Here is a 12,236-nt window from a genome sequence, read left to right as displayed (position 1 = left end):
AGTATCTGGAAGCACAGAGGACTCCTGGCCGGTGCTGGTGGTGACAGCTCCAGGCTCCCTGCAGGAGCAGCTTCCCAGGGTGTCAGATTGGGAACAGAAAGGGGGATCCCTGTGTATCCGGGATGAGGTGGTTCAATAGGGGATGGCAGCGAGCAGAAGACAGCCTGGATGCCACAACCTGATGGAGAACTGAGAGGCTGAGCCCCGTCAGAGCACGACTGCAGGCTGAGGAGGGCTGGTGCTGGGTGAGCTGGGGAGGCTTTCCTAGCTTGAATGGCTCAGTGCTGGTGGCAGCCAGATGCAGCTGTGAATGCAGCCAGGAACAAGCCAGGAGAGGGCTTTTGTAAGCCTTCAAGCTGCATTCATCACCCAACCGTGAGCCCCTGGGATGATGCCCTGTGGGGCTGGCCATGCTGGGGACCCCCTTAGTTCAGTGGAGCAGAGCTGCTCCCATAGCACCACCCCTGTATCCACACCTGGAGATGCTTGGGTGGCTTCAAGCAGGAGCCAGAGGTGGAAGCCCCCTATGGGTGAGCACAACAGCAGCCCCCTTTGCTGCTGGGCTCTGGGACCAGGTCCAGCTCCTTATTTGAGTGCAGCACCAGAAACAGCCCAGAAAAGCCTTTTCCCCTGTGAACCTCACAGTGCTGAGGCGAGGGGCAGGATGCTGCTGGGTGCTGCAGGCTCCCACCAGCACAAGTGGCCTCAGCATCCACCTGTTCCAGCATAACCAGGGCTGCTGAGGAGGTTTAATTGTACCTTTAATTCCTTCAGGTGTCCAATCTTGTAGCTGTTATCTCAGGCTGACAGTTGCATACTCAGCAATGAAGTGGCAGCAAGGCTCTGCAGGCAGCAGCGGGGTCTGGACTGGTTTCCTCTCAAAACGTTGCCTTAATGGAGCTTAACAGGGCTGGCAAACTCTTCACTTGGAAGTCTCATGTTTGCCCATGTGTTGCACCAGAAACACCAAAGCAACGCGGGCTCCAACAGCAAAGGCTCCCCATTAAGAGGCATGCATGGATTTGTGTCTTCTTCCCTCCCCAGACACCCTTTTAGGCATCCATGGGATGGTGCAAACCAGGATCATCATCTCAATCATCATCCTTTACTGCTGCTTCCTCTAACGCCCTGATGTACAGAGCTGTCCCAGCAGGGATGGGATGCAGGACATCAGTCAGCAGAGCCTTTCACCTACAGGGCTGACCTGGATGCAGCAGCCAGAGGGGTTACCTGTGTGATGCTTTACAGGAATAGCTGGTACCCTCCTTAGGATGGATCCACATTTAGAGGCAATGCTATCAAAAAAGCACCTCCTGGATCACTCTCTGCCCCCAAGCTTGGGTTTCCACCCTTGAATGACCACACTTGGACATTTTAAGCTCTCTCCCTGCACCACAGTGTGTTTTACACAGGTTATGGCCCCTCAGGGCTGCATTCACCCTGCTTGTGCAGCAAGATTTCACACTGGCTTTGTCCAACGCTGCCTCTGACCCATGCCAGGACAAACACAGGCTGCTCTGTGATAGCCACCCCGTGCGGTGCTGAAAGGGAATACCCTTTGTGTTGGTTATTTGGCCATCAGTCAGTAGCATCAGTGCTCCTGGGGAGGAACCCAAGTCTTCCGGAGGTGCAGTGACCACAGGGCTCCTGTTCCCATGCTCTTGGCTGCTGGGCTCACCCTCTGCAGGCACCAAGGGCAGAGGTTTGGTGTCACTGAGGTGCCAGGGCAGCCAGCCCCCTGTGCCAAGGCTGCCATGCTCCAGTGTCTCCCCAGCTCTCCTTCAGGCTCCAGGAGCGATGCTGGCGCAGAGCTCACAGTGGTGGGTGCCTGGATGCGCTGGAAAGGAGGAAAACACAGAGCAAAAGACAGATCCTTCTCCTTCCCTCCAGCTGCTGAAGCGCTCAGGAGAGTCCTGAGAGCAAGTACTGGGTTAGATGACATCTGAAGATCAAAACAGGAGCTCCGGGGCATGGTGAATGCACCTCATCCCATCACCCAGCCATCCAGAAACACAGCCCGGGAGCATCTCCATGAGCTGCATCGGCATGTGCCAAGTGGAGATACCCACAACACAGCTCCACGGTACCCCCTGAGCATGGGTGGGAGCATGGATAATGTTTGTTGGGAACACCACTGTACCTGGGGATGGTTTGGACCTGCAAGAACCCAGCTAGCAATAACTGACAGGATGACTCCCAGCCATCAGCAAACAACGTTACTTTCCCGAAAGCAGCAGCAGCACCAGAGGGAAAATGAACTGAAGCAGGTGCGGGAAGAGTTAGGAAGTGCAAGAATTGCATTCCCGAGCCAAATGGACAGATTGAGACAGAGGAAAACAAATCGGGAAGCGAAACGGCTCCCTGTTGCCTGGATTATTCAGGCGCTGTGGGGAGGTGGAGGTTGGGTTCAGGCTCTTTCAGAGCTGTGTCTCTGTTTCAGCATCTGTGGTAGTGCTCAGCCTGGGGTGAGGATGGGTTTTGGGGTGCACTTCCACCCTGTGCAGGGCTGGGATTGCCTGGGGTGCATCCTACAGGAGCACCAGCCCCACCACCGCGATGACCATGAGCAGCCCGGCCAGGATGCAGATGCTGATGAAGACGATGTCACTGGTGTCCTGGCTCTTGATCTCACGGGTATCCATCGCTTCCCCCTCCCGCTGCTGGGCATCCACCAGGTTTTCTGCCTGGCTGAGCCTGGATGGGTCGGAGCCAGTGATGAGGGTGACGGAGGCTTCCTTCCTCTTGGGCTCACACTGCACCTCGTACCGGTGGATGTCCTCCTGGTCACCCGTGGAGAAGTCGATGTAGAGGGTGCTGATGATGACGGATGTGTTGTTGCGTTTCTGCAACACAAGGGTCACGTCTCACCAGCTCATTTCCACACGGGGTCGACTGGGTTGGCCACAGATCAGACCAGTATCAACTGGGAAGATGGGAGGGAATGCCCCTCTGCAACCAGTGTGACCAACACAGGGCTAACCATCTACTCAGCTTGCTTTAAAGGAAGGTTTGCCCATCGCTTACCTGGGATTCGGTGCCGCAGGTGTCGAACCTGGTGTGTATCTTGAAGTTCCTGCCAACCACTTGGGCTACACAGGACGGGATCCCCAAGTAAATCCTGTTCCTCTCCAGCTGGGCCAGGGATTGCACTGGGATCTGGATGTGGAAATCGGTCCGGGTGCAGCTGACGTTCATGGGCACAACTGTTGGGACACAAAGCAAGGAGCAAGGGAAGGTCCAGCAGCTTTCAAAGCTTGCTGTCCTCATCACACACAAAGCAGGCAATCAACAGAACCAGGAGAAGCAGGGACATTGGCCTCGTGAGTTTGCCATGCAGCTCTTAGTCACTGGCATTGCATGTAGGATTCACATGGGGGGTTTAGAAGGATGCTGGGGAGGGGCTCTTCATCAGGGACTGCAGTGATAGGACAAGGGGTAATGGGTTCAAACTGAAACAGGGGAAGTTTAGATTGGATATAAGGAGGCAATTCTTTCCTGTTAGGGTGGTGAGGCACTGGAATGGGTTGTCCAGGGAGGTTGTGAATGCTCCATCCCTGGCAGTGTTCAAGGCCAGGTTGGACGAGGCCTTGGGTGAGATGGTTTAGTGTGAGGTGTCCCTGCCCATGGCATGGGGGTTGGAACTGGATGATCTTAAGGTCCTTTCCAACCCAAGCCATTCTGTGGCCATCCTCCCAGGGGGATGGCCCAGCCCAGGTCCTGTCCCTCATCAACCCTCCACTGCCCCCAGGATGTTGTTACTGATGGGGAGCTGGAGAACAGTGCATGGAGTGAGCTGCTGTTGAGCTGCCCTTGATGCTGAGATGGAGAGCAAGGCAATGGGGAGCCCAGTCCCTCTCCATCACGCTCCCTCTGGATTGCAGAAAGCATCCATGCTGGGAAAGAAGCAGGGAGGAAAAATGCCTCCCTTTTTAAAGTTAATCCTTGCTCAGCTTGAACCATCCACTTGGCCAGTATGAATTATTGAATTATTGCAGCTCCCTCTGAATAAGGGATAAATAAGACACAATAAAATCAATACGGAATAAATAGTGTCACTTTGCTTCACTTAGTGCATTATAAAGCCATTAGAAGATTTACCAAATAACTAAAGTGCATTAGATCAAGAGGAGGAGAAAATGGATCCTCTCTCCTGGCATGGAGGCTCACGTTTGAATGGCCATAAATCACACAGGCCCAGCCCAAGCCATGCCCTTCTGTGAGCCCCAAAGGGAAACATCTGCGTAACTGGAGAGCTGTGGATGTGGAGGCTGAAAGGAAAACACCTACATGGCTGTGGATGTGGATATGGAGGTTGAGGTGCTCCTTTGCCACCAAGGGCAAAGGGAGAAAGGCAGGAGCCTTGGGCAGTTGGGAGAAGCCACATCCTCTCCATAATGGGGCTTCCCCCTGCTCTTCAGCATCCCATCTATCTGCAAGCTCCTCCATTGGGAATGGGGTTTCTCCATGGCCAGATATGGTGAGGCCAAGATTTCTCTCCCTGCACACTGCTGTAAAGCAGTAAGAAGCAAGCAGGACATGAACAGGGACTCACCTGTACTAAATCCCTGTTAGATGTCTGGTACAACCTCCCTTCCTCCAGAGCCTCGGGACAAAACTCCATCCCATCTCGTACTCCTAGAGCCACCTCCCCCCGAATCCCTTCTGCTGCACTGGAAACAAAGAACGTTTTGGTGTGGAGGGATAAAAGCTCCTAAACCCATGGCCAGCCGCCCCCAGCGCCTGCGCCACTGGTCCAGCAGCCCTGCTGCGGCTCCAGTCTGCCGGTGAGGCTGCTCCTGTCTGAGTCATCCCTGACTCACAGGTCAGCTCAGATGTGATCATCTTCAAACACAACAAACACCGTGAACTGCCTGGCTTCTGAGGTGCAGAGGTTGGCAGATACACAAGGAAGGTCGCACACCGGCTGCAGATGCACTGGCTGGGATACGGGGCATGCTGGCGGCAGGGAATGCTGGGCAGGCCCAGCTGTGTGGATTTGGGAGTGCCGAATCCCAGGGATCCTGCTCCTGTGATGCTGCAGGTGTGGATGCTATGTCTGCCTGCTCAGCCGTGTGCCAGCGGGGATGGAGCATCCTGGGGAGCAGGGAACAGGGTGGTGATGCTGGAGCTGGTCACCTCTCCACAGGCTTTGGTCCCCTAAAATCCCCCAGGGTTTTACAATCATAGAATAGTTTGGGTTGGAAAGGACTTTAAGATCATCAAGTTCCAACCCCCCTGCCATGGGCAGGGACACCTCACTCTAAACCATATCACCCAAGGCCTCATCCAACCTGGACTTGAACACTGCCAGGGATGGAGCATTCACAACCTTGCCTGTTTCCAGCCCTAAGGGAGCAGCAGGGGCATGGCAGCGACACATACACAGGGAGAAGAAGGTGGAAAGCATCTCCTGAATACTAAATGATGTGCAGCATGTGGGAGACACACTCTGCAAGAGCTGGAGCTCACCCACCCCATCTTCTCCATCCCGTTCCTGAAGAGCCACGTACGTGCTCTGCTCCTGCAGACGGGTGTCTGTTCACTGCACAGTCCTCATGGAGATTACATGGTCTCGGGCATATCCCAATGGAAATAAAGCACTGAGAGCACCCAGGTCAGACCTCACCTCCCACATAGGCGATGGAGAAGCCCCTCCTGGCCGTGTTGCGGTCGGTGTGGAGCACCAGCAGCACCCGGTTGCTGTGGGAGGTGACGGGCGCCGGGCTCTCCTGCCCGCACCACTGCCCCAGCAGGGACCCGTTCTCTGCACCACCATCAAAGGCAGCCACATGGTCATAGTCACAGCTGCCCGTCAGGCTGCTCCGGCCCTCCAGGTCCATGTCCAGGAAGAAGATCCTGACCCGGTAGCCCGGGGGCAGCTGGATGCTCCACTGGCACTTGAGGTTGTTGGGATAGAAGTTGGGGTACCGAGGGCTGGAGAAGTTCCCTTTGATGGCAGTGAACACCTCCTGGCACTCGCCTGCTCAGGGAGAAAGGGGAAAGGAAAACGTGAAACCAAACCTGAAGCCCCCGGGTGTGGATGAGCTGGCAGATGAGCAGTCACTTCTTTTGCTGCTAAAGGATGCTCTGCCCTTTACCTCACTGCTCCCTTGCGTTTGGCCAAGGGAAACCTACTAGTTAGAGGGGATGGCAATGGCTGAGGTGGCCAAAGTCCTACAAGAGCAGATGGTTTTCACCCATATCCCCAGGGAATGGCATGAGCAAGGAGAAGGGTGGCTCTTGCTCAACAGAAAGACACCCTGGGGCCTGGGATAGCCACAACAGTACCCTTTGCATCATATGGTGGTTTACAATTCACATCATATGGCAGTTTACCCTTCACATCGTCCTCTCATGAGCTCTCCATAAAGGGCTCCCCTCCACTGTCATCTCTTGCTGCCATGGGAGGTAAGAGCATCACCATCACCACCACCCCAGGGACCCATCCCCACGTCCTTCCCACTGCCCCCCCACCCCGAGCTCCCCCCTGACCTGAGTAGAAATGGGCCTTGAAGCCCCTGCCGCCGATGTTGAAGTCTGACTTGAAGAGGATGAGGAGGTGCGGGCTGGAGGACACAGTGCGGGGCGGGCGGGCGCTGCCGCAGTAGCGTCCCAGGCGGGGGGCAGCGGCCGTGGGGCCATCAAATACAGCCACGTAGTCAAAGCCACAGCCCTGGCCCCCCTCCACCTGGAAGTCCATGAACACCAGGGTGAGGGGTGTTCCACCGTCGGGTGCCCCGATGCTCCAGCGGCACTCGGCATCATTGGGGTAGCTCTCGGGGTAGCGAGGGCTGGTGATCTCCCCTGACAGCCCTGTCAGCTGCCCACCGCAGGCGTCTGTGGGGAGACACAGGTGATGAGGATGCTGGTGAGGACCATCCAGGACCATGGATGCTCTGCCACCTCCATCTCATCCCCATACCTTTCCTGTAGGCAGCAGAGAAGCCGTGCTTGGCCACGTGGCGGTCGGAGCGGAAGACAACAGCCATAACGTGCCATGCGGAGGAGAAGGCTGGCGGGGGGCTGTGGCCACAGAAGGTGCCCAGGAGGTTGCCCTGGTCCCGAGCAGCCCCGTTGTAGACCTGGAGGTAGTCGTAGGCGCACGTAGTGTGGTACTCGAGCTCGAAGTGGCTGAAGGAGAGCAGGACGGAGGAGCCCTCGGCCACCACGATCAGCCACGTGCACTCCGTCTCGTAGGGGTACAGCCCTGGGAAGTTGGGGCTGGAGAAATTGCCAGAGGGTGCCGAAAGCACCCCCCCACATTTGATGCCTGGAGGACACAGAGGTGGATGTGATGTCCCCTTTCCAGGGGAAGCCTGGAAGAACAGAGATGGGGTACACAGCACTGGCTCCATCCCAGCATCAGCACCCTGCAGACCTCCCCTGGGCTCGGCCACCCCTTCTCCTTTCTCCCATGTGTCCCACCATCACCTTTCATCCCTCCATGTAACCATAGAATCATAGAATAGTTAGGGTTGGAAAGGACCTTAAGATCATCAAGTTCCAACCCCCCTGCCATGGGCAGGGACACCTCGCTCTAAACCATATCACCCAAGGCCTCGTCCAACCTGGCCTTGAACACTGCCAGGGATGGAGCATTCACAACCTCCCTGGGCAACCCATTCCAGTGCCTCACCACCCTCACAGGAAAGAATTTCCTCCTTATATCCAATCTAAACTTCCCCTGTTTAAGTTTGAACCCATTACCCCTTGTCCTATCCCTACAGTCCCTAATGAAGAGTCCCTCCCCATCATCCCTATATACCCCCTTCAGATATGCCCTTGAGCTTGTCCTGCTGGGATAGCACAGCATCCCCTCTATTTATTGCTGGGAAAAAGAAAGTAGGGCGAGTTTTCAAGGGTCCCCCATCTCCCCACCCCTTCAGCCTCCTGCTCATGATGCTCCCCCCGTATCATGGCAGCATCGATGAATTCAAGCTGGGAGGAATAGGGGTGAAGGGCTCGATGTGCTCAACAATGAGTTATGCACATAGGGATCGATTTCATAATGAAATCTTTATCCTGAGACATGGTTATTATAAAATAAGGCGGGGAGGGGAAGGCTGCCACCTGCCCCTGGGTCTGATTAGGGCTGAGGTGAAGAGGCTGCTATCGCGGGCACATACATCATGTCTGCGAGGGATGCAGCCCCTGTGAGGCCCTCAGGAGACACGTGCAGGTTCCCATCAATCTGGGCCAAGTATATTGCAAATCAATAGTGAGGCAGCGTGCATTGCTTTCCATCACACCCACTCTGCAGTGACCTGCCAGCAAGGGGGGTCCTGCGGATGCCCTGCGGATGCCTGGGATGCAGCACAACAGCAAATGGGTAAAGGGGTGTTTGCTTAAGCAGCAAAGCTAGCCAGATCAAAAACCATCTTGCTGATTACTGGGGATAGGCGATACAGTCACATGGGGCTGGTAGTAAAGGAATGATGTTATTGAAATAACCCTGCCCTGCATCCCACGGGTGGTTTATCCAGGTAAGGGGAGAGGTTTATTGCATGCACAGCAACATACACATACATACACACCCCCATATACATATATATACATCTGTGTTACAATGGCATGTAGTGAAAGGACAGGGGAGAATGGCTTTAAGCTGAGAGAGAGGAGACTGAGATGAGCTCTTAGGCAGAAGCTCTTCCCTGTGAGGGTGCTGAGGCGCTGGCACAGGGTGCCCAGAGAAGCTGTGGCTGCCCCATCCCTGGCAGTGTTCAAGGCCAGGTTGGACACAGGGGCTTGGAGCAAGCTTCTCTAGTGGAAGGTGTCCCTGCACATGGCAGGGATTGGAATTGGATGAGCTTTAAGGACCCTTCCAGCACAAACCATTCTGGGATTCTATATTTATGTAGGCACGTGCAACCCCAGAAGTTAAAGAAACCCTTCAGCAAAGCCCCTGTACACCACAAAAGGACATCCCCTACCTGCAATCTTCAGTAAAACAAGTGTGAAGCAGCAGAACAAGCACATGGCAGTGCCCCACACTTGCTGTCGCACATGGTGGCTCCAGATCCCAGCTCCTTTCCCCAGGCCAAGCTGAGGGAAGCGAGTCCCAGTCCCAGGGACCTGCTGGCACCCAGAGCCAATAAGCACCCACAATCAGCCCTCTCCTCCCTGGGGACCACGGATGCCCATGCAGTGCCTGTGTCCCCAGTAGGAGCTGAGATTGGGCTCTTACCTCTGCCTGGAGCATCCCCGAGAGCCCCACACAGCAGAGCCAATGCTGCCAGGCAGCCTGCCCCCATGCAGCCCATCCTCCAGCAGGTATATCTCCCCTCAGCAGCACGCGAGCATCCTTTTGGAGCTGTCTATGTGGGAGGGAAATAAATAACTAAGTAACTAAATAAAAAAGCAGGAGGCCTGTAGAATTAATAATGGAATGAATAATTCATCGCTTGTTTGAATTAAGAGCGGCAAGGCAACTTGATCTATTCCTCCCTTCCTTCACTCAGTTTTAATGATCTGGATCAAATGTCCCAAGGATTTACACTATACCAGATACCTTGTCAATACACTATATTTAGAAGAGATATTAATGTTTCAGATATGGTGTATAACGGCAATAAGTCTGGGCTGACAATATGCCCTTAAGGGGCTATGAAAATAATTTAGCTCACCAGTCGAGCCAGTGAACCAAAATGGGGATTTCAGACTTGCCGCAGAAAAGCACCTCAGGAATGACCATGATTTATGCTATGGCACCCACTGCACAAAGCCAACGGGTGGTAAACGCTGGGGAAACAGGGACTAGGGTTTAACTGCAGCCAGCTGCCAGGTCAGCATCCCTGCAGCAAGAGCCCAGGCTCAGCGGGATGCTCAGCGCGGGAAAGCGGCAGTCAGAGCACTAAAGATAGCAAATCCCCCCTCCCCTGAGGGCCCTTAGAGATGAATTGTGACTCACAGGCAAGAAAACATCGATTATTATAGAACCTTGTAGGGCCTTGGAGAATCACCAGGTTCTGCCATGCCGGCTCACTCTCAGGCTCCTGGATGCACCAGGCTGATGGTGCTCAAACCTTTGTGTTCAGAGGGAGAGATGTGCCACGTTAACTGGAAAACCCCAGTCCCAGCAGCAGTTCAGTTCATTCCCGCCTGCCCAAGAGGGAAAAGACTTTCCTGCTGCCATATCCCACATCCAGATGAATACCAGGAAACAAAACCCACGAGGGTCTCATGGCTTGAGGGACCTGAAGAAGTCACCTTCAAGGCAGCAGGGGAAGCAGCAGCGCCTATCTCTAAATCTCAGGCGAGGAGACAAGTTGCATTTATTAATTAAGCAATGAGGATCGATGCCCCAGACATTTCCTGTGGATTAATGATGGGCTGGGAGGAGCTGACGGCCCGAGGTGCTGCTAAGGACCATTAACGCCAACTGGTCATGAATCCCCAGGAAATGCTCCATGCCAAGGTCGTTAAGTGCCGCAGGATATTTATGGGCAATAATAACAATAACATTTGTACAGGCTCTCTCCTCGCTGCCTGGCCTCACTGGTATTGGGGCATCCCAGCCAGGAGCCCTCCATCCTGAGCTGAGCTGAGGGGGGGACCATCAGGGTGTCTGTCCTGGGGTGCTGAGCACTGCATCACCCCACCAGCACCAAGAGGAAGAGCAGGAGATGCAAGGCAGCCCTGCCTGTCCCTGGGTACTGCTCCAGTGCAGGCTCTGGGAGATGGCTGTGATGCTGGTGGTGACCTCCCAGGGATGCTGCAGAGCTCAATTATCTGTATCCCTAACAGGCTTGGAGAGGAGGTCTGTCCCCATGCCTTGTGACACACGTGCGGCCACAGCCTGCAGCAAAGAGGCAGGAGATGTCTGGCACCATGGCCTGTGGTGCTGGGGCTTCTCCTGGATGCTTGCACAACCACAGCCCTCATAGTGTCAGTCAGAAGTGCTGAACCTTCCCAGCCATGATCCCCTGGGATCAGGGACAACGTGCTCCCTGACTTCTCCATCACTGCACAACAGAGCAACACATTCATCCTCACCACATCCACCTCCAGCAACACCCAGCGTCCCCCAGCCCTTCCACCACCAGCCTCAGTGCCGAGCCACATCCCAGCATGGAGCCAGTGTCCAGGACACTGGTACCTACACGGCCACTCCTCTCCATCCCTCCAGCTGCGCTCTGCATCAGGGATACCCCTGGGATACAGGGACCGGGGCCGTGCAGCACAGCAGCTGTGCCCCACTCCCAGGAGACCTCATCCATCAACCACAGGCACATTCCCCCTCCTCCTGACCTGGGGATGGCCATTCCCTGGCTGGGTCTGAGCACAGGATACACTGCTCAGGGTGGATGCAGCAGGGATGCAGGCAAAGGAGTCAGGCATGGAGGTCAGAGGTGCTTTGGTCCCAGCCAAAGTGGGTGATTTCGAGGTGTGCTGTATCAGGGCTGCCTCTGTTCCTCTGTGGGCAAATTTATAAATCATGAGTGAAAAAGGCATTTGATTCATTTAAATAGAAAGGATGTGATGAGGACTGCCAGACTTCAGAGAAGATCAAAGGTTTAAATACGGTCCCCAGGAGAAACGGGAATTATTTAGGCAGGAAAGAACGAGATGAAATTAAGAAGGTATTTAGGCTGCACATGTGGAAGAAGAAAGGAAGCGAAGGGAAAGCCCTCTCCCCAGCACAGCACTGCAAGGGTGATGGGGGCTTCCTGGGCGCAGCCAGAGCACTGGGGCACCCTACCAGCACCCCTGTCCTACCAACCACTGCAGGGAGCTCAGGCACCTCCAGCTCCAGCGATCCCACATAATCGACAGCATCACACCATCCCCTGTGAAACTGCCACCGCAGGGTAGTTCCCAGGTTCCAAAGGATGCAAACCTCTCATCCTCCCTCTGTAGGGGAAATCCTGCCCGTGAGCTTTTCCATTCCACATCCCTGCCTTTGTGGGAGCACCACGCTAGCCTCTAAAAGGGGCTGTCCCCAGTTGGAAGAGGCGACTCCAGCCTGGGAAATGACAAAAGGCAGGAGGGGGGAAGGGAGAGCAGGGGATGGGGAATAAAGAACAAAGTGCCTAGGGGCGGTTTAAAGGCCCCTCCGAGTTCATCCTTCCAAAGCCACCGTCTCCCCTATGGAGAACGTCTCGCAGAGACCCCATCCCCTCCGGCGAGGCACGCATCACCTCCTCCCGCTCTGCCTGCAGCCTGCCTCTGCAGGATTGCAACCCGCAGCACTCACAGCTTGCTCCGTCTCTCACCACCCTCCCTTTTAGCCAGGAACA

General features: G+C 55.1%; 1 protein-coding gene across 2 annotated transcripts; it reads right to left on the bottom strand.

Annotated features, from left to right (window-relative positions):
- Window positions 1-1,749: 1,749 nt before the first annotated feature.
- On the bottom strand, window positions 1,750-9,766 carry CDCP2 (CUB domain containing protein 2). Of its 2 annotated transcripts, none has more exons than XM_061344757.1 (6): window positions 9,185-9,766; window positions 6,923-7,270; window positions 6,493-6,837; window positions 5,627-5,980; window positions 3,025-3,203; window positions 1,750-2,843 (listed from the first exon to the last, which is right to left on the bottom strand). In XM_061344757.1, the coding sequence occupies exons 1-6, from the start codon at window positions 9,258-9,260 to the stop codon at window positions 2,529-2,531; spliced, it is 1,617 nt and encodes a 538-aa protein (XP_061200741.1). In that variant the 5' UTR covers window positions 9,261-9,766; the 3' UTR covers window positions 1,750-2,528. The 2 variants fall into 2 exon arrangements, with proteins under 2 accessions (XP_061200741.1, XP_061200742.1); XM_061344758.1 differs by having other exon boundaries at window positions 6,923-7,082.
- Between the last annotated feature and the right edge of the window lie 2,470 nt (window positions 9,767-12,236).

Source organism: Neopsephotus bourkii, unplaced genomic scaffold, assembly GCF_033783945.1.
Source record: "Neopsephotus bourkii isolate Nb327-2 ecotype Australia unplaced genomic scaffold, CSIRO-AGI_Nbou_v1 NB_234, whole genome shotgun sequence".
In the NCBI taxonomy this organism is placed as follows: domain Eukaryota; kingdom Metazoa; phylum Chordata; class Aves; order Psittaciformes; family Psittacidae; genus Neopsephotus; species Neopsephotus bourkii.
Note: the sequence above shows the minus strand (reverse complement) of the source record. Positions and strands in the feature narration are given on the sequence as shown.